Raw genomic sequence first — 22,056 nt, 5'->3', positions numbered from 1 at the left:
AGAAGTTGGCGAACCTACGCATCGAAGCCCGGTGCGGTTCACTCCGTGCCGAGGTTCGCAAGGACCTTGACGGCTAATGGAGAAATTCCAGTGTACGAACGTGGCCGGTTGTGATTTTTGGGACGTTGACACTATAGATGTTCACGGGGAATGGGATTTTCATTTTTTTTTTTTTTTCACCATGCGTAGATACCATTAGTGGCTACTTATATTATAAGTATGTACAGTATGTACAACATATACTATACGAATTTCAAACAAGACTATTACGTTTCGTATTGAATAATTTCATCGTTGAACGAAATGATTATTATTGATATCACCGCGGGAACAATTTGATTCGTCCTCCCTGCCAATCTACATATGATCTGGTTATCTACGCTGGTGGAACTGAGAAATAGAATTGAAATGCCATTGAATACTACTTGAGGCTGATTTGGTAAAATATCGTGAACATTTATATTATTAAGTTATCAATGGTGAAACGCGAAACGAAGATAAGAAAAATACGTACGCGGTATAGTCTCCTAGTTTTCTTCTTTTTTTTACTAAATAGAAACGTATGCCATTTCTGTTATTTCAAAAATCAGCGGTGTTGTAAAATTCCAAAATAGAATTTATCGAATAATTTCGATCGTTAAATTTTGGAGTGCCAACGAAACGGCAACTTATCCAAAAATATACAGTTCAACAAAATGGAAAGACAGAAATTACAGAACAGTCGTAAAGTTCCTCTAAACCGCCCACGTTGTTGGAAAGTGCAATCTTCTTAAATCAGATCCTGGAAATCTGAACGATATCTTATTTGATTTCGAGCCAGAATACGAGAGACGATCAATCGATTATTCCGCGGATCTTCAATCTTTTTCATCCCGTGCTCGCAGCGTGAAATTATCTTTGATTGCAACAACAGTTATTCGATCGATTACCGGTTAGAACAGCATACAAAGCATTGTTATGTAGAAACGGCGCGGCGCGGCGTCGCCTATAGACCTCATTTCCTGCACTTTTGATTGAGCCCAGTGACTTCTTCTATAGGCGCTTTTCTCGAGCGTTCCGGTAATTGGACGAGCGAAGAAGGACCCATTGTCTCTCTCTTCATCCACGGTTGCACCAAAGGAATCATAATCCCTCATTATTATTCCTGGTATTCCCCCCTTCGTCTCAATGCTCCTTCCTTCTTCTTTCCTTCTCTCCTCTTATCTCCTTACAATACGAAGATCCTCCAGGTTACCCTCCAGACTTTTCCTCGATCCTCCTCTTTTTATTCCTCGCCGCGCCGTCGTCGGCGACGTCGCCTCCAAGTTTTATCAGCGTTTGTTGAATTTATCGGCTGGAACGGTAATGAATCTAGATCGTGTCAATTTGAGAAATCCGCCGACCTTTCAGCGGTTCGTTTTCTTTAGGAATTTTAAGAATTCTCGGTGGTAGCTAGAGGTTACGTTGGGTTAGGTCTCGTTTAATTGTCGAAAAGGCTAGTTTCTACTCACGCGATGTTTCTTTGGCGTGAATCGATTTTGGTTTGTAAGTTGTTCGATCGCACTTAACCTCACTCGACGTAAAAGTACGCATATTTTGAGGTTAGATTATTCGTTTAGTAGTCACCCTCTTGGGTGCCGTTTGATCGAACGATAACGAGAAGAGGACGAATCCCGATGGAACGAGAAACACTAGCGGTTGCTTGTTCGATCGAGTTTCCAGATAATTTTATAACCGACCTACTCCAGAGATACTTTTATCTTCGTTAATTCATCCGCGTGGAAATACATGTCTCGTTTTATAAGAAGCTGAATTGTAAATCAGCGATGTTCCGTTCTTCTCGCAGTGTTCGTTCGATATCTAGAAAGAGCTGTGTTTCCAAGCAGCCGCGGTAATCGTCCAAGTGGTTCTGTGCAGACTATACGAGAGTGATGAGTAATTTTAACTCGTGCCCTCTTTTCGTCGGAATTTAATAGAGGCGAAATATAACGCCGTTCGAGCAACAAGGAAACACAGAATCGGTTCTTTAGTTCAGGCAAAAACCTCGGTTAATCCACCTGTCACCGGTGCAATTAACTATTTAACAGATTCTTTTCTTTTCTTATCATTGTTCTCGATCGATATCTAAGCCAGTCTAATTCTCACTTGAACGTTCGTTAATTAATTGAAACTCGTTAGTCGAGAGATTATTGCTTAATTTGCATGCGCGCAGTTACACACAGCAACAGAGAGTCGATCGGTTAATTAAACATGAAATGTAATACGTCTAGCCCACGTACTATACTCTCGGATAATCGTGACTTGTGTATTGCAATTTAGTTGGCCAGTAGATGCGGGGATAAACATCCGATTCCTTTAGGAGTTGTTGATTCATTCACTGTGTGCACTTGGACAGATACGCTCCGCGCGGCAATAACTTCATTATAAACCTATTTCCAAATGGCCGCCTAACGCTCTTACGATATTCATTTCCGGTAATTACCGCGGATACACCGTCGATTGAAAGTATCGAGTCGATTAACAGAAAATTATTACAATTTTCAACATATTCAAATACATCTTTCTTTACATCGAAACTATGATAACGTTCAGAAATTAATATTTGCATATCAGAGCTAGCTGTGCGTCGACGTTTCTTCACGGTTTTTCATAAAGTCCGAAACGAGAGAAATTTCAATTGAAACAGAGCAGCAAAGTAGCAATAATCGAGCGTACATTTAGATGGAAATCAGCCCCAACAAGTTGTTTCTGGTTAGTTTTTTCGCGAACGCAGAGAGGCCGGTGGAAATCAGACTTATTACTCCGGTGGACGATAGAAGGCAGAGAAAATTTGCCATGGATGAAACGGTATCAGGGAACGACTAGATCCCAGAGCACGTAATAAATATTTTTTGCGTAGTCTGTCTGTGTGTGTGTGTGCACGCGCGCGTGTTGTTCGGTGTCGCTAGGTGAAACGGATATATAGCAAAGTTAGCCGCGACTTTGCTGGCTTCGCTCCAACCTCCTACGCGGTCGATATAATCATCCGGCATCCACGACCCACGAAGAACGACCCGTGGAGACCGAACGGCGAAAAAAGAGAAACACGAGAGTGGAAAGAGGCGGACGAGAGACGATGGAACAAGTATTGGCACGATGCCGGTCGAGGAATCAATGACCCATTCCTCCATCGGTATTTTCGGTGCCTACTTGAAATAATTGCGTGCAACGGCCACGAATACACGACAAATTCGCAACCTCTACACCCTTCACGAACGTTTTTGTCGCGAGGATATCTATCTATCACCCTCCTCGCCTATCGCATCCATGATCGAGGGGAGAGACTGCGTCGTTGATTTCCTATCCCTGGATAATCCTTGATTTCTCTCTCGAACATCCTTTCTAAGTTAGACAGCATCGCGTGATCTGCCCGAGAATTGCCGGAGATGCGTTTAATGGAAGGATGTATGTAGGTTAGACGTAGAGATTGAACGTGAAACCCTCGAAAGAGGGTTTGCATGTCTTCTCTAATTTTTCTGTAATTTTTTCAACTCGCAAAAGAGACTTTGTAATGTTCGATAAGTAAATTTAGAAGTGTGTTGAAGGAGAGACGTAAAAACTGATTTATTCGTTGGACAAACCGTACAAGTTGTCCGTCGTTTATGTACCAGCGGTGTCGTAAATATTATTAGGAACAAACATCGAGCAAAGTTGAGCCACTTTCCACGTGAACATCTTTGCCCGATGGGAAGTTGGGCAAACTCGAAAATTCGAACAAACAGGTCCGACACAGTTTATGAACGTTTACGTGGCCCCGATTTAGGTCGGAATTCAAAGTACTTGGAAGATCGATTATGTTAGGAGGCAACCAGCAGCAGCAGCAGCAGCCAGTGCTCAAGTTGAGCAACTTTCGAACAGGAAGGCACGGCCACAAGGAGCCATGTTAGGCCATATAAGTACCGAACCGTTGTGCTCCGCTCTGCAAATATCTTTTGTAGCATATAGAATGACTCGATGCAGAATTGAATACCTTCAATCCTTTCAGCCACCGGCTGAACCTATTTAAGCTCTGTTTGGAGTGAAGATCGGTGTTCTATTTGCATCGAGGACCGTGTTCTAGAATTCATTCATCGAGATATGCTTGCAGTCGACCATGTTTAATACATTCCCCGCATTATATTTCCCTAATTTACCAAATTGGACGTGCTGAAAACGAAGGAAGTGTAATTACGAAATTCGTGTCACTGGTGCACGTTTAAATATCGCATATCCGCCGCGACGGGACAAAACCAGAGTAGCAACAGAGGCCAGACAAAAATTCCAATAGAAAAGAAAACGTTTCACACGGTATATACCACGCATGGTGAACGTTGTGTAGCACAAACGATCACATTTTCGAATTAAGATATCCGCGTTATCCGCGGAGAGATCAGAGATGGAATAAAATTGAGCATGATACTCCGTGATAATGTAATTTCATGTTGCACGTAGCGTAACGCTTAGGTACAGGTAATAAATGGTATGAGAGCGTAATGGTTGCGAATCGCGAACATACTACACTTTGGAAAGGAAGAAGAAGAAGAGAGCTTTCTTTTTTATTATCGGTGTTTTATCGAGAAGCGAGTGTATCATCCGAGATACACTCGAGAATCTCTTAATCGGAGGTAACGTAGTCAGAAAATTTCTGAACCGGACATTTTTCTTGACTGATCGAAGAGGCTGAGAAATCGGCTGCTCGGTTCGATAGCTGGCAGTGTTACGGGTTCTCTCGGTTCTCGCGGCTGGAATTCCCGGGGACACGTATTAAGTCTCGATGAGTCGAGGACCGCCGGGCCTGATGTTGGTCGCGTTGGCACGCGAAACATGAAGGAAGAGAAGCGAACAACCGGTGGAACAGAGATAGATGGAGAAAGAAGGCTCGCGGTTACGCGTGCACAGGACGAGAGAAACGGACACGTGCAGCTGCGTGAACCAGAGAGAGAGGGAAGTGGTCTTCCTTAAGAAGGGAGCACCGGCGAACCTGTTATATTCCAAGGAACCTTGCACGTATCTCTCCACCTCCCTCCCACCTTTGTAACTCTTTACCTTGTCTCATGAAAGTCTCTTTTTTTCCTCTTCTTTTCGTATCGCTCGTCTCTCTCTCTCTTTTTCTGTTTCTCTATCCTCCTCCGTTGGAGTAGACTCCCTTTTGATTGTTCTCCTTCCTTGTTCCGGTGGCAGCTCGACCGAGCACTCTGTCCTCGTCTGTCTTGTTAGTCGGTTGAGCAGACGACCGAGAGGAACCAGGATGGAATATGAAATAGCTGAATGGAAAGAGGGGTGAGCGAGAAAGGTGGGAGAATGGCGAAAGCCAGAGATTGCTGTTGCCATGTGACTGCGGACGCATCCACGACGACGACGACGACGATGAGGAGGAGGACGACGACGACGACGACGATTTTTCCAGCTAATCGGCGCACTTGCACCGGAACGATTCCTTTTTCCACGCTAGTTCTTCGGTCCCGTGGTTGTGTCGTCGCTCCTTAACGACGAGAGTTCTTAACGCGTTGTTAAAAGCGTTCCTCCGTGGTTCGTGTAGCGAAATACCACTCATGGGTGTACAGTATTCTCAATTTTCAGCTTTCGTTCGAAATTGAAACGTCTCGCAGTTTTGCTGCGATCAGTTTAGTATCTTTGTCCGATTGGTTTAGAGAAGAATAAAGAATTGGCAGTTCTTCATCTTTCGACCCGTTGAATTCCTTGCTTTACGACGCGAGACATTAACGTTCACAGTAGTGGTAACATCGGACGATAATAGTTTCCAATTAATAGCGTAATTAATACACACGCGGTTAATTAGATCGGAGAATGAACGTGAATGGTAGCTGGCAGGAATACGTAGCCATTTAATCGGGCATGATGAAAGATAGAGGAACTGGGATGCGTTCGATAAAGCCGTCGATAAACCGTCAAACCCTATATTTATGATCCACGCGCCCTTGCTTAATTACCTTTGGAAATTAATAACAACGTAACAATGGACAATCAGTGGACATGGTATGGAAACCGGTAGTAGTTGGGTATCGGTCAATGAAACGCTAATGAAACGGCATTTATTGTCTGGCGAATTGTAGGTTGCTGTTTCCAGTGTCTGTCCGCTAATTGAGTAGGATATTGCATGCCTATTTGCTTTTTGTCTTACATTTTATTAGGCACGAAACGTTTCAATACCGCACAATGGATGAACTTTTGCAATCTATCGCAACTACGAAAATTTTCACCGCCCTATAACCATTTTAAACTCTCGTAATGGGTTTAACATTCTCTCTGCTGCATAGTAAACAAATTTTGGTAATAATTAGGACATTGCACGTCTAATTGTTTTTTCTTAAAGTTTTGCAATCAATTACAGCTCCGAAAATTGCAACTAGCGTCCGTTTCAAACTAGTGCAAAGCATTCACGAAATTTTCAACCTTGAATTCGGAAGGAATTTTCCAAGCACATCCGAACCCAAAGTTTATGGCGACAAAGTAACCTGTTCTCGGGTAGATACCTGCGCGCTTAGCTGTTGCGATTCAATTTGGACCCGGGCAACAATGCAGCGTGCATTGCCGAGTTGGTGTACGTATCTTTGCCGCCTAGACGACGATCAGCCTAGCAACCGAATAAAACCGGTCTTTTTTCTCATCTGACTCAGCCGCCAGATCAGATCTTCGATCGGTTGGATCGTCCAGTTACGGTATGGCGCGGTCCAGATCTACGACTCGATTCTTCTCTCGAGTATGCACGCGAATGGTCTCTATAGAGACATTTCTATGTATATACGCGGAAAGGTCAGACCTGTTGGTCTCCTCTCCTCTAGAAAAGAGGGTTAACACTTGACGAGCAAAAAGAATCGATTTCGAACCGCTTCGTCGTACTCGACTTTCGAGTTATCCTCGAGAGTGGATTTTCCATCGATTCACAGACACTACGCTTGAGAGAAAAGTAGGAGAGCGCGCGCACGAATATTCTGTTATCAAACGTGCGTGAATTAAACGACTTAAATCGAACAATTAATTGACGCAGATAAAAATGTGGAGCAAGTATCTACCGTAAATTATGGACGCGTGCGTCGCGAGATTTTCTGTTTCTGTCACCATGAATCGTGGGGCTGTGTATCAAGAATGATTCACAATTGCACGAACGCCGCTTCGTCATGTTTATTCGATTCTGCTGGATGTAGGATTATAACGCGTATGTATATCATGGAACATAAATAGTAGCATACGTGTCAACGGTGAGCTAAGTGAGAAACTGGTGAAAATATATGTAATCGATATATTTTTACACATTATCGAGGAATTGAATCTTTTCGCTGTGCTATTCTCGGATGTAAGAATGTTCCACGAAGTATGAAAGATTTCTATAAAAGGTTCTACTCGTTGCACGATTAGTTCGCGAAGGAGACGATGTTTAATCGCGGTGACATTATTATCACGCGAGCCGGTGTAATCTTTTTTTCCAATTACTCGAGTATCTCGCTAATGACAATGAATGTATCAGCTGTTAGAGGCTACGGACATACAGAGTTAAGCTCTGCCAGCGTCCTATTGCAAGTAATAACTCGCGTAGCTATTATCTTTCTGTCATATCAATGTGATGCAACCGCGTAAGCGTATACTTAATGTAATTATTTCGTACATAGTCGGAGGTGTGCAGGCCATGGTGACGAACGCCCCGTTCGTTTAATTAAGTTATATCGATTCAAGCTGGAAACAATGTTGCTCCGCAGCGACTTATCTTCCTTCGTGTAATCCTTTCATTTACATTTAACACTCTAATTGTGTGTAATTACTTCCCGTGGACATTTCTCCGGCTAATTTGCACGATCGCTGCGCGAGATAAAGCGGTGTAAAATTCGATGCTGTTTAAGAGGAATTCGTTATTAATATTAACATTTACGTTTGGTAAATGTTCTCTCGTTTCCGCGAATCTTAGCTTACCTCGATCCTACTGCAACTTTCGTCAATAGTTAATTGATCATCCGTCGAAACTATAGTACGACAAATGAACCGAGCGTTGTGCAGCATCGAACTGTGATTAATCTCAATATGAAATCTATCGAATTCGTTTGTCCGTGTATTAATCGGTTCCGTTCTTCGCAACTTCTAATTCCGTCGGTTAGAAACGTGACAAATTTATTATGCACGTGTAAAGTGGATGAAAGTAGGGAGAAGGAAGGAGGGTGTAGTAACCTGGTCCAAATGAAATCATAGCGCAATGCTCGATCGTAGTTAGCACGAGGAGAGACACCAGTGAATTTCATCGTGAATGTCTATAGAATACCCTATCTCGGGAATATCATCATGGAAAGTATTCTAAGAATCGATAGCAGCATGAGTTCAACGTACCAACCGACACTGAACAAGGGGTTTTGCCTGATGAAATATAGCAAAGAAATGAGGCAAAGTCGAACGAACGAACGGAGTATGATCGACTCCCAGCTGGGATTCTGCCTGCTGGGATTCGAATTCGATCTTCGTCCCCGCGATACCCAAGTGGAAACTACACTGTGTTGTGTAGTTTGCCGCAGCACGAATTGTTCCCTTGTAATTTTTTCATTGCCTTCGTCAACTCGCCGGGACGGTGCACTAGAGAACCGTTTCGTTCCAGTTTCGCAAACTTATTTCGACCTCGCTGGACGTGCAATTATAGTCGAAGAAGTTATAGTTGAAACATTTTACAAGCAACGATGTAACGATAGCTGTTTGGTACGAGTTAACTTTTGAAAATTGAACTTTTCGTCGTTTCGTTTCTTCTCCGCTAGTTTCGATCAGAGATTGAAAATCTGAGAGAGGATCGCGATGTGAAATAAGTATCGCGGCGTTTCTGTACTTGAATAAATATCACCGTGTCGCGTTTTCATTTTATTATACGTTTTAACATGTGTGTATGTAAAGCGAAGCTTCGATCGTGGAATTCTGTCGGGTTGAAAAACCCAGAGAGGAGCTTCGTGTTACGTTCTCTAATTTGCTGAACGGAATATATACTCGGATGCATAAATATGTATGAACGCGTGAAACTTTTTCTTTCTCACATTTTTCATGACGTTGGACAACTGGTAACAAACGCTCTTCAAATGTGTGTACTTTCTCTGGTTATTCTTTGAAATGTGATCATATGAAACTGTTGTATCGGGTCATTCCGTAAGTCCGTATCGAAAGCGAGAAATATTTTAAGAAATTAAAGAAGAATAGAAAAATTTAGGTTTTTTTAAATCAAAATTAAAGGTTCGTTGGAAACATTGATCTAGATTCTAATATTCCACACAAAATTATGGGGATGACTTGATACACTTCGATCGTATATTTTATCGAATTGAACACACATCGAGTCGTTCAAATTTAAAATTTAAGTGTGACACGGCGATAAAATGAAATTGAAAAAAAAAAAGATTATTAATCTCTTCAGTGACACTGACACGTTACGTATAATTCTTTCGAAAATTCCAGTATTTGCTATAGAGAAAACACGAGAAACATAATCTCCCGATAAGAAAAGCACTCCAATTGCTGTCTATTTAACATGAATACAAATATAACTCCACAAAAAGTTAGATCATTTCTCCCCCGTCAAAAAGATCCTCCCTGAAGAGGCGAAAAAGACGATACATCGAGAAAAAGTACCAGAAATACTTTCCAACAAATATTCGAGCGCGATATGACGGAGTAAATTCTGCACTGACGACGAGAGGGACGGACGACAAGGTATCGAAGAGCGCAAAAGGTTAACAATTTCACGAAGAGCGTAGATCGAAAGGCAAATCTGGAAAGAATGCGGTTTGTTTGACTGGAGAGGGTTGAGAAAAAAGAAAGAGAGTGAGAGAGGAAGGTTGGGGAAATGAAGCTGGAGAGGCAGCTAGCGTTCGCCTCGACCTCGAGGCCCAGTCGCGAAGTAAAGCAGGAGCGGGTTAAGCCAGACCGGAGTGGAAGCATTGTCGGCCCCGCAAAATACCTACAATCGATAGCGTTCGAGTTCGATCCTCGAGTACGGTCGGCGAGTCAAAGCGGCTTGCAGCGGCGGAGGATGCGTGGAATGCAATGGGCGCGCCCTGAGGTGGCGTTCTCTCCTCTCCTCTCCTCTCCTTTTCTCTCTCTCCTCTCCTCCTCTCCTGATGCTTCTTCCTCCGTTTCTTCTAGCCGCTTTTTTTTCGCCTCCGCCTCCTCACCTCCGTCTCGTCGTATTCTACAATTTTACCCACCATGATGGACCTGTTGGAGCTTTCACGAAGGAAACGTGGTTTTTTTCGATCGTTAGAAATGAATTTTAAGTTTGTTGTAGGATTTCGGGTAGATTTAGGTATTCTACAATGTTTTTTAACACTTTGCGTATTTTTGTGGTGGTGTTAGAGCAAGTAGTCGAAACAAGTTTTAGAAGATTTATGAAATTTGGTTTATTTAAGAGAAATTAGGCAGCAAGTATGAGCTTTGACAATAGAATTGGAAACATATCAAGAAGTGGAGATAATTATGAAAATAAATTATTTAAAATTTTGTTACAAAATAAAGAAATTTTAATTTTTGTAATTTTGCAAAACAAGCAGTGATATGGAGCTCTGGTTTCTGAGGACAGGTGTGGCAGTAGGCGCGCGTTTCTCGTCTTACTCCTGTATCTCTCCGTTGGAACGTACTGCACAGTCTTTTTCTGTTCCTGCGCGAACTATGTGGAGCTTATTGTTTAACATACTTTCTTCGTATGAAATTGAAGGTTGCACTCTAGATAAACAGTCTTGTTAAAAATTTTCTACTAATTGGTCAACTAATTGTTTCACAAATTTCAAATATGTTAGTGGTTTCTGTTTCTTTTTTTATGGTTTTATACGTAACGCACATTTTCATACCCAAAAACTAACTTTCTCCACCGCGTTAAAAGATCATGCCGCCATAGTGACGACTTTCGACTTTGAAGACAAATTTTAGATACCACAGTGGCGACATTCGATTTCAAAGGGTTAACGAACAATATATCTTCAATTCCTTGTAACATCTTGATAAGAAACATTTTCGAATTTTTAAATTATACTCGTTTACAGCAAAAATCCACGAAACAGATATTAAATCCATAATTTCTTCCTTGAAAACTCCCAAATTCAAATTGAAAATAGTCGGACAGGTAAATAATTAGGAACGACGGGGCATTTTGGAAATACAAGCCGATACAAAAGACACTTTTACTTTTCATCGTCGTTACTACCTCTGCCACTTTCGTTCCTCTATCTGCTCCGCGATTCGGAAGCTTGGTTATCGCGAAGAAACATGTAGCAGTCAGCATTTGGTATCGTTTCTGTACGCATACCGCGCATAACTACGTTGTTTATAAAGGTTTGTCCCCAGAGCGTAATAAATAGTCTGTCTGGCGAGTTCTGGTCGTTCGTAAGTAGGGTGGGAGGGGTAGAAGAGTTCTGTGGCCCTGAGGAAAATTTTCATCAAGAACTGCGAATTCCCCTTGTCTTGGACCCCCCGCTCTCTTCCTCCTTTCCGTCTGCTCGGCACTAACGCATAAGAATTAAGTTAGTTGCTCGACTGCTTTGACGATCGTTCGTACGGTTAAGTTTCACGGCCGTGGCTAATTCTCCCGCGGGATGAAGGGAGGCTTTGCACGATCTCGATTCAGCCCCGGGATCCTCGCTTCTGATTCTTGCGAATTAGCTAAATCTAATTCGCCTCGCTTTAATCAAACTGATTTTCGAGTTAGCGGCTAATTAAGCGACGGACATGTGGACACATGGACGTGGACAAGTGAAGTTAGTCAGAATGAAAGAGAGAAAGAAAAAATGTCGGTGCAAATATGTATTCGTTATCGTCTCATTTCCAAGCGATAGTAATATCGTTATTGGAAGTCAAGGAGCAGTACGGTATCTTACGTTAAATGTAAAACATTTGAGTATCTGTTCGCGAGTATACTCTCGAGTAATTATTACAAATAAGAGATCAACTTATTGACAGAACTGAACATTTGTGCAGACGATTCGAGCGGGAATAGAAAAGTTACACTGTAAATTATTCTGAGAAATTGCAAAAAATTGCAACACCTTAAAAATGAAATTGGACAAATCGGAAATTTGCATATATTGTTTTGGGGTATTGAAAGAGAAAAGTGATTAAAATTTGGTTGAAAAAGGTATTATTCATTTAAAAAAGAGAACCCAATTTCTAGGTGTTGCAATTTTTCATGCACTGTTTAGTATTCAGTCAAATTTCTTTCTTACGACATTTTCAAAGTTTACAATCATTCATCGGCATAAGCTAATTGCACAGAATTCTTGGAGCACACTTACGGCTTTGTACCGTTGGAAATCGTCTCGTTTCGAATTTAATACAACTAGTTACGAAAAATTATCGCGTGAAGGTAAAAGGCAACACGGTAATTAACCAAAACTAATTTCGAAATATCAGGTTTATTAGAGGAGAGAATTTGAAACTCGGCGGCTTTAAACAAAATTCGTTCCAGATTAACTCGTTTACGGCTCATCCGTTTCCGTGCAAAACCCTTTCCGCGTAGATTAATCACACGTTGAAGCCGACACTGACTCGACCACGTATTATCCTTCAACATCTTAATCAATTTTACTCTCCATGTCGGTTATTATATCTTCTGGAAATCCAAAATTCATAAAGAAAATCAACGAGTCGGTTTTTTTCATTATAGAAATGTTTTTTTCATGCATTGTTAGCACTGAACGAATCTGATTCCTCTTCAATATTCATGCGGTATTAAACCCTCCTGTTCACCGGTATGTAGTTCATACCCATTATACTGTATTACGTGCTATAAATTGTAACAGATAAAAGATAATCTTAGTTTAAAAATGGAACGTTCTAATTTAACGTATTTCTCTTATTTAATATATTTTTCTAATTTAATCTATTTTCTAATTTAGTATATTTTTTTAATTGAATGTATTTTCCAAATATTCCTTCGAAATTGAAGAATTTTCATTATCAACCAGGGTCGAATAATTTATCGCCGGGAATTGCATCGGTTGGAAAGTTTGTGTACGGTAAAGCAGAATTACTCTTCTAACAGCGATTTCCGCGTGTTATTCTCAACCTACGTTGGCTCGATGAAATAAAATAGGCTTAAAGTTGGATCGGAGTATACCTGCCTAGGACAAATGCCGCAATATTAGCTCGTGTGCACGAGAGCTGTACCTAAACCTCCTATTTTATTGCATTACCATTTCTATTTTATTAAGATACCCGAAGTAAATGCAAACTCGATAATAGAATTAGCTCCAGTACTTGCAATATTTAAATGAGAAAAATATTAGAAATAGCACGTTTCGTCGTATCGGTGCTTCATATTAAATCCTTAGTAGATATTGCAAATTTGAAGATATGCATATGCATGTATATAATATATTATATATAGAGGCGAGGGAAGAGTGAGAGTCTGATGGTTTTGTACGGTGGATAATGAGAGGCAAGAGGGACTCCAATAGATATGGTATTTTATATTCTTCGCCATGACTCGAGCCGTCTGGACAGGACATAGAGGCATCGCGTGTGTGGATAATTGAGGACCCTTGGAATGGTATTGTGGTCTCGTAGGTAGGCTAGGATGCGTTATTCATCAGTATTTGAGAACAGCCCTTGCACACTCTGCACAAGTTTTTTTCCCGAATGCCTGTGTCATAGCGGTATGAATCTTTCAAATTCCGACTTCCACTTGTTGGTACAGGAAATTCAAATACCAGTCTTACGACAAATTTCATTTTTTTTTTTTTTTTTTTTATTTAACCTGTTAATCTTACTTTAGACGAGTTAACTCTTCGTTAGTTAGTCAGTAATTAGTAACTATTTAATTTTTAACATTTGAGGTCTTTGGGTCGCAAATGACCCGATGTATGCGAAATTCGTATTTTTAATCAACGAACAGTACCAATTATTATTATTATCATTCCTACGCATTTTTAATTACAGGGAGATTTTAATTAACTAGGAAAATTTAATTTCTGTTTGAAAGATGAACACGGCTAACAGGTTTCCCGAAAGGAGCACCGTTTACGATTACCGGATATTGTTTATATTTGTTAATAAGAAAGAAATCGGCGGGGTTGTGATTTAGGTGAGCAGCAGGATATAGATAACTCTCCCCTACTTATTAATGAAATTGGCTTAACTGATGGTTCGTGCAAGTGAAGCTGATGGATACATGGTTTTAATAGCAAGCGGTGCTTTTCATTCGTTCTTATTCCATTTGAATTAGCATACGCATATCCCGACAGTTAAACGTCGTTTAGCACTTAAACGACGTCCTTGAATTGTAACACCAGCTCTTCCGTTTGATCAAACGATCTTACATTCAAATTATCGTCTTAGATGTCACCTTGGACCTAAAACCTAAACGAGTTTAAGTATCCTTATTAGCCTGGTAATCTCGATTCTCTTGCTACTTTTGCTTGTGGGACGAATTGAAACGGTGCCGCGCGCGTCCACTTCACAACCACTTCTCTGTTCTTCCACCCGTAAGGATAAAAATATCGCTGATTCGTGAACGGATAGTAAATTGCACGTATAAGTAGTTACGACAGTTTAGGAACTTAACGTTAAACTGCTTGAAGCAACACTGACAACCTGTCGTTACTAGAAATAAGCCACTCGGAAGCCAAATACGATTAACTCCACTTGTTTTCATATTCTTCTAATTTTAGCTATCGAATTTAAGAAATTTCATTTCACGGAGTTAATCGACGGTGTTGAAGTGGCCCAAATTTTTATCAATCCTATTTTAGATCGTAGGAATGTTAGGTTGGAAATAGGTATTCGATAAAATTTATAATAGTAACGAATACAGTAGAGCTGGGGTGGCCAGGCTACGCTACCTTTGGAAGTCACATTTCAGGAAGGAATATTTGAAAGAGCCATTTACTTATCCTTCATAACAAAACGAACAATGAGAAACTGAAAAATATCACTTTGTAACAAAAAATGAAACGAAGTAATTACTTTTGGGCATTGATCAGTTTTAGTTTACCATATTTCATACATATGTACATTTTATTTGCACAAGAGCCGCGCTATGGCCACCTCTGCAGTAGTCTCGATTATGCGAGGTGATGTGGATCGGGCCTACTTGGGATAATCGAAAACTCAGATAACACGGAAGGGATAATAAAGAGTTAATTGAACTTAAATACACGTGTAATATTACATTATCGAAATGTTTTTAAGACCGAAGACTCGATAATACTCTATTACTCTAGCGTACTTTACTCTCAACTTTCAATACTCTCTCTATAACTCTCGCTCGGTGATTTTCGCTCTCTGACTTTTCTCCATGACTACTTCGCCACCTTTGACACCCTGTTCTATTCTTTCACCCGTTCATTCTCTATTTCTCCGGTTCTTTCACTCTACGCGGACATTTTCAAAACTCATTCGGTCAAGTCTACTCAAATCTTTGGGTGGTCATGCACTCTCACGCTCTCGTTCCAAACACTTTTCATTCACACCTTTATCGCCCCAGCTCAAGTATTCTATCGCACGTCTATCTCTCTGGACCACTCTTCGTTCGCGCGTCCATCTTTCCGGTCTAAACACTCGCTTAACCCTTTCGTTACTAAGGGTGACTATCGTCGGCGGACATCGAACGCTCGCTGCATCCTAAGGATGACTATAGTCACCGAAACACCGATCGCGGTGATAAAACTGTGTTATTGCACAATTTTTAAATTTCACTATTCTGACGTGCATTCATAGGCTTGCCGTATTTTTTCAGAAGGCAAAATTTGTTGAAAAGTACACTTTTCTCAAGCCTTGTCTTGGTGTCCCGGTTTTCTGACCTCTTAATTTTTAAAGAGCTCTACTTTAAAAATTGAGAGGTCGGAGGACCGGGACACCGGGACAAGGGTTGAAAACCGGGATATATGGTAACCCTAATAAAGACCAATAAAAATGAATTTGCGTAATACGACAAAGTAGTAGATCTTACTCTGCGCTAAAATGTAAGCTCGCGGTTCAACTGTCTCGTACGGCTTCCGACACTTCCCTAACGAAAGGGTTAAATACTCATAATTCTGACCTATAATTCGCGTTATCGCATTATTATAAAAGCATTACCGCGACGTCCATCTTGTGCAATCTCTCGTTTCTCGTCTATAATGACGTCAGTTTTAGAAAGGTAACCTGTTTCACGTTGGGGTGGCAGTGTCGTTCCATACTAAGGTAGCGTAGTCGTCTAACCTAGGGTAGGAAGAATCGCGATGAAACTTTATCCGAGGGTGATTCGTGCTGGTCGGATCGAAGAGGAGATGTAACGATAGTAATAGGACGAGACGATGTGTTTCAGGTGAGGAAAGTGTGCGGCCGTTCGGAGTTGCAACCATCGACGAGCGAGGGAACCGTTACGGATGCAGCTGGAACGGTGAAATCAACGTCGTCGGCTGGTCTCGAGATCCACGCAGCTGCACCGCCTGCCACGCATCGAACATTACCGACGCAGTTGCACGTGCAGCTGGGTAATTTCTTGGCCAGCGTTGTCAGGTCTCGGACCTTCTATGGCACCCTGGCCGACACGATCTGCGAGGAGTATCCGGACAAACGATGCTGGAACGGAGAGCGCGTCGACGAGTGAGTACACACGCCATTTTCTTATCGCACTTTTGTAACTGTCTATTACCGGTCGAACTGACCAATTATCGACCATGTGAGAGTACCCCTTTGCCTACTTGGTACACGTTACTGGAACTTTTGGGGAAAGGGGTGCCCTCTTTGCAATTTTTCAAGGTTTTCCATTTTTCGCAATTTTTCCAATTTCCCAAGATTTGCCTCTTTTTACAATTTTCCAAATTTCCCAAGATTTTCAATTTTTCGCAATTTTTCAAATTTCCCAAGGTTTGCCTCTTTTTACAATTTTCCAAATTTCCCAAGGTTTGCCTCTTTTTACAATTTTCCAAATTTCCCAAGGTTTGCCTTTCTTGCAAGTTTCCAAGGTTTGCCTTCTTCTACAGTTATCCAAGGCCTCTTTTTACAATTTTCCAAATTTCCCAAGGTTTTCAATTTTTCGCAATTTTCCAAATTTCCCAAGGTTTGCCTCTGTTTACAATTTTCCGAATTTCCCAAGGTTTTCCATTTTTCGCAATTTTTCAAGGTTTGCCTTCTTCTACAGTTATCCAAAGTTTGCCTTTCTTTGCAATTTTCCAAATTTTCCAAGATTTGCTTTCTTCTGCAATTTTCCAAGGTTTGCCTTCTTCTGCAATTTTCCAGGGTTTATCTTTTTATACAAGTTTGCAATTTTCCTTTTGAAAAGGAAAACTATCATTGATCGTCCATCGAGTGATAAGGCTATGGTTTCACGTCTTCTAAATAGGATTTCTGCAGATACTGCTTGGTAAAAGTAGATGTGTATTGTTCGACTTGTTATTGTATCATTATCTTCTGTAGCTTTTTACCACTCTTATCTTCACTGGTATAACATTGATACTAATGAACGAGAGAATTAAACAATAATAAAATGTGATATATTCGGACTTGTTGAGTAATTTAACTATCTTCTAGAACTATAGGAATACACTGAGTTATTTAAAAATGAATTACAAGAGGTTGTAAGGTGATTGTTAACCCTTGTAAACATCATTAATATGTATTAGACATTGAGTTGAAGCTAAATTAAATTTCAGCCCTAATGATACACTTGTCACCTGTTAATCTTAAATAATTTGAGAAATACCTTTTCACTTTTATCTCTGTCTCAATTAGAAACAGAGATACGATGCTTTAAATTCTTCCTAAATTTCGCTACGAACTTTCCAGACAGCCCAATACTTACCAATTTCTCTTACTTTAACACAGTACTAAACCAGTAAGCACCTGAGCCTTAGATGCGCAGTCAGCGAAAGAAATCCCAAGTGAAAGGGTTAAAACGAAGAAATACAAAGAAAATTTCTGGGGAAAATTCGCGGAATAGTTGATTGCAATATCAGACAGACTCGACGAGCGGAGTTAAACGAGAAACGGTCGCAATTTCTATTAGAGAATCGGGTTAAAGTCGCGGTCGATACTACAGGGGAAACTGGACGAACAATCGGGAAACGCTTCTTTTGAAATCCAAAGTCTGGTCACGGGATGTAAAATGTCCCTCGCTCCTTCCTTCGCTTTCCACTTCTGACGCGGCTTATTTTTCCCTGATGTGTCTACCGAGCCGATTCTCTCTATCTGAGCTCGAGTTTGAAACCGTACACCGGCGCATCGCACAGATTGAGAATCGAGGCAGAAAAGGGAGGGAGAAAAAGATAGGGACAAAGAGAGATAGAGAATTTTCATGCACTGTGTCAATGTCATTCAGAGAAACAGCAATCCGGATATCACGAGTGACAAGCATGAATATCAAGCATGTGCAAATTCGGAACAGGAAGCTGTCAACCGAGTGCAGAGAGAAGCGTGGGAGAAACGTAGAAGCCACTACAATATTTCACCATCGACAAAGTAAATTTTTCCCGGTACATATACATGCTGATTCTCCTCTGACAAAAAAAAAAAAAGATAAAACGAAACGTCGAACGACAGAGAGAGAAAAAAAGGGTGGACATAATGCTAGCGTGTTTTTAATCTATACAACGTTTCGATTAATATACCAGGCGAGAGGATGAATAGGAGTGAAAAGGAAGCTCGATTGGAATAATAACCGTGGGAACTGATGCGTAAAAAATTGTCAAATCCGGCACATCTCGTAACGGTGTAATCAGAACGCGGAATCGTTTGATATACACAACTGCTGCGCGGTAAATTCCGTTTGCGATTAATAGAAATCATTGGAGGCGACGATTTCTACTTGGCGAATATTAATAACGCGTAGGATCGTGTTAAAAGCCGGCGTTTGAAATAAAAATTGTTTCGTTGTCCTCGTTATTCGCTAATTGGAACACGAGACGCTTAACGAACGCGTTAAACGTCAAGAATTTCCGATGTAGTTTTAAATAAATATTCATTGTTCGCAATATTCTACGACCGTCCCCGTTTGACGGAAACTTCGAAGCTTCGCGATGAATGTTAAGTGTTTTCGAGTCATTTTGCCGGTAGCGTTGTCATTTTCAAGTCCGATGTTGTCGTTTAAAACACGATAAATCGTTGCACGTTTGTAGAAGCGAGTTTTAAACCCGAAGATAAACCTTCGCGGTTACGTTACTGTAAACAAACATAATGGAAAACGATAGATATTCTCTGTTATTTCTCGAGTAATAGTTGGCTCCCGCTATGTGCCTATAAAGTTGGAAAAGAAAAACAGCGGGTATAAAATGGAAGGACAAGGGAGATATGTAGGTAGGTAGTAGAAAGTTTGATAGGAAGAAAAACTGTTCTGTAAACAGTCGCGGTTAAACTAGGGAAATAAACGAAGGAAATGGTTTATCACGCGTATACGCTTCCTATGCTATTAATATAAACGTTGCAATTAATTCAGCGAGAAAAGGAAACACGGTGTAATTTATTTGAAGCATATTTAACGAGAGGAGAAGAAAAAGAAGGAAAGAAAGATCAGAAGGCTTCGTCCGGCACGCATCAAGACGTGACGGATATTTGTTTATTAAACGAGGACATTTGAAACGCTATGACTCATATTGGGTGCAATTTCTTATCGTATAATGTTCGCGAAGGAATATCACCCAGCTGAAAAGTTAAAAGCTGCGGTGACGTATGACGAACGCTGTACGATTAAATTATAGATTATATTGCTCGTCGTACACTACTGGCGAGAGGTTTAAAGAAAATTTGGCAACACTAAACTATCTAGCAGTTGCAAAAGACTTAAGAAATTAACTCTAGTGCGTTCTTTCGTTCGAACGTACATTTAAGGTCTTTGGGTCAAAATAGACTCAATTATGCAAAAGTTATTAAAAAAGTATGACCGTACTTGGGTTAATAAATTCTAGTTACACTGAAAAAGATTGATACTTCATTGGATACTATTTACGTGTTTAATAATCATCTGAATTATCGTAATTTATATTATTAAACATTTCTCAAACGTTCTTTTATCATCGTCCATTATATCACAAATATTCGAATACATATTTCGAAATTGGCGCCATTCCGCGCCGACGAGTTCCACGCGGAAAATCTATAAACCACCGAAACGCATAAATTCTGATTATCCCTCGGTGCGCGTATAAACTCTTTCTTAGCCTGTTAACGAAAAAGTGGGTCAAAAATCGATCGGAAAGAGTTCATAAGAATATATCGTAAAGCGCATTGAGGAGAGAAATGTGGGCGTAGGAGGGGAGTAGCGGTATAATTTGATGAAGGAAGAGGGGTGGGAGAGCGAAAGAGCGAAAAATAGCAGAGGGAACATTGGGACATGGTGACCTCGTAGCCGAGGTGTTTGGCCAGATTCGCGGTGAACGCATCGGGTCCTTTGGCTCGGTCGTTCGTGCTTCTTTCTACACGTACGAATACATGTAGGATTAATGTGTATGCATATGTGCACCGAGAGAAAGAGAGAGAGAGAGAGAGAGATGAAAGTAAGCGACGTCGTGGCGCCCGTTTGCTCTCGCTGCCAGACTCTTTGGCGGCTTGGCGTCTTGACGTCCCACAGGCTACTTCGATCCTCTCTCTCTCTCTCTCTCTCTCTGTCATCTCTTCTGCTCTCTTATTTCCATCGCGCGCCAGACTGCAGCGTCCACAGAGTCGCATTGCGTCGTGTTTTGTTTCGACTTTCCGCTCGTTCTCACTCGCGCAAACGTCGCCGATGACCATGGAAGCGAGCCTTCGATGTTCATTCGATTCCTATCGTTTGTCCTCACGGTATTACACGTCCATCCGCTGCTCCTGCGCGTGCATGAACTCCCTTCGCGAGAACCTAGGCTAAAGTTTAATTCGCGATCGAGTATTATCGTTCTCGCTGATTGTCCTAACAATTACCCACTGCTGTTAACATCGTTATCTCGTCTTTACCGACATTCCTCTTCATGTCCCTTTTAATTGTCGCGTGTCTGCTTTGGATACGAATGGTGTGTTTTTATTCGACGTTGATTTTTCACCGCTTCACGAGTGATCTTCCTGTGGAAAGAATTGATTCCTTATGTTCTACCTAGCTTTCGGAAGAATGTACCAGTTGGACGGAAAGATTTGCTCGTTTAACATGCACAACGTGTCCTCCAGTCTCCTATTTTCGACGTTCCATTACGTAGCCACCAATTTCGCGCATCTTATTGTTCTATTTTCCGCTTTCGTTGACCTTGTTACAAGCGTATCTTTTTGTCGGTCCACTGTTCCACTTGCCACACATTTATTGATGGCCTTTTCTCGTTCGTGTTACCCCACTGCATCCAATCACCATCTCCGCAATGCAGTATATTTGTATATTCTATCGATGAATATCCGTAACAAGTTCTTTCTACCTCCTTTAAAAGACTCGGAGTATTTATTTAAAAAATCTGGATGAAGCTTAGTGCTTGATTACCGGGGTACTTCATTATTTAAAGTGTTAATTAACCTTTGGATGCCGGGTCACAGGTGACCCAGCTTTTTCAACCGACCTTCGAAACAGAGTTACGACAATATCTTTATTATTTTAACTATAATACATTTGTACAATTTTAAATAATATAAAGCCTGGAAAAATGAAAAAATGTGACTCTGCTTGCGTAGGAGAAAGATTTTAATTTTGGGTCACATTTGACCCAGAAGCTGTCTGACACGCGATCTTTTACTGTCTATTATTTGATTACAAATCTGGTTCATCCCAGTCTTCACCATATCAACGATCACTATTCACATTACTGAATGATCTAACGAAATGAAAATATCAGAACGAACCGAGTAAAAGACTCTATACACTTTCTACTTCGCCACGAGCCTTACAAAGTAGCAGAAGTTTATGCTAAGGAAACGAAGGTAACGACAGACTTTTCACTTGAACATTTTTTCCCCAAAGATTAATCAGTCGCGCCACACGACATGTCACGACAAAATAGCCATAATGAATCGGATTAATTTTATCAATCGTCTACCCATAAGAGCAAACTAGTCGGTGAGCAAGCGACACACACCCGTCAGCAGGGTTCCTCCGTGTGTTGTGCCTTTTTGCTCGTACATCGTCCACGTTTTGCTTTTCTCGCCTCTTTTCCACAGTCTATTTCA

At 41.0% G+C, this 22,056-nt stretch overlaps 1 protein-coding gene across 1 annotated transcript in view; it reads left to right on the top strand.

Annotated features, from left to right (window-relative positions):
* LOC108572339 (division abnormally delayed protein) overlaps nucleotides 1-22,056 on the top strand; it is a 69,159-nt gene that overhangs the window by 24,110 nt on the left and 22,993 nt on the right. Inside the window, exon 5 of the mRNA XM_017934559.1 lies at nucleotides 16,271-16,551. Coding sequence (XP_017790048.1) covers nucleotides 16,271-16,551 — 281 coding nt within the window. The remainder of the gene's footprint in view (nucleotides 1-16,270; nucleotides 16,552-22,056) is intronic.

This window comes from Habropoda laboriosa, unplaced genomic scaffold, assembly GCF_001263275.1.
Source record: "Habropoda laboriosa isolate 0110345459 unplaced genomic scaffold, ASM126327v1 scaffold65, whole genome shotgun sequence".
NCBI classification, from domain to species: domain Eukaryota; kingdom Metazoa; phylum Arthropoda; class Insecta; order Hymenoptera; family Apidae; genus Habropoda; species Habropoda laboriosa.
The sequence above is the reverse complement of the archived record's forward strand: the minus strand, read 5'-3'. Positions and strand labels throughout refer to the sequence as shown.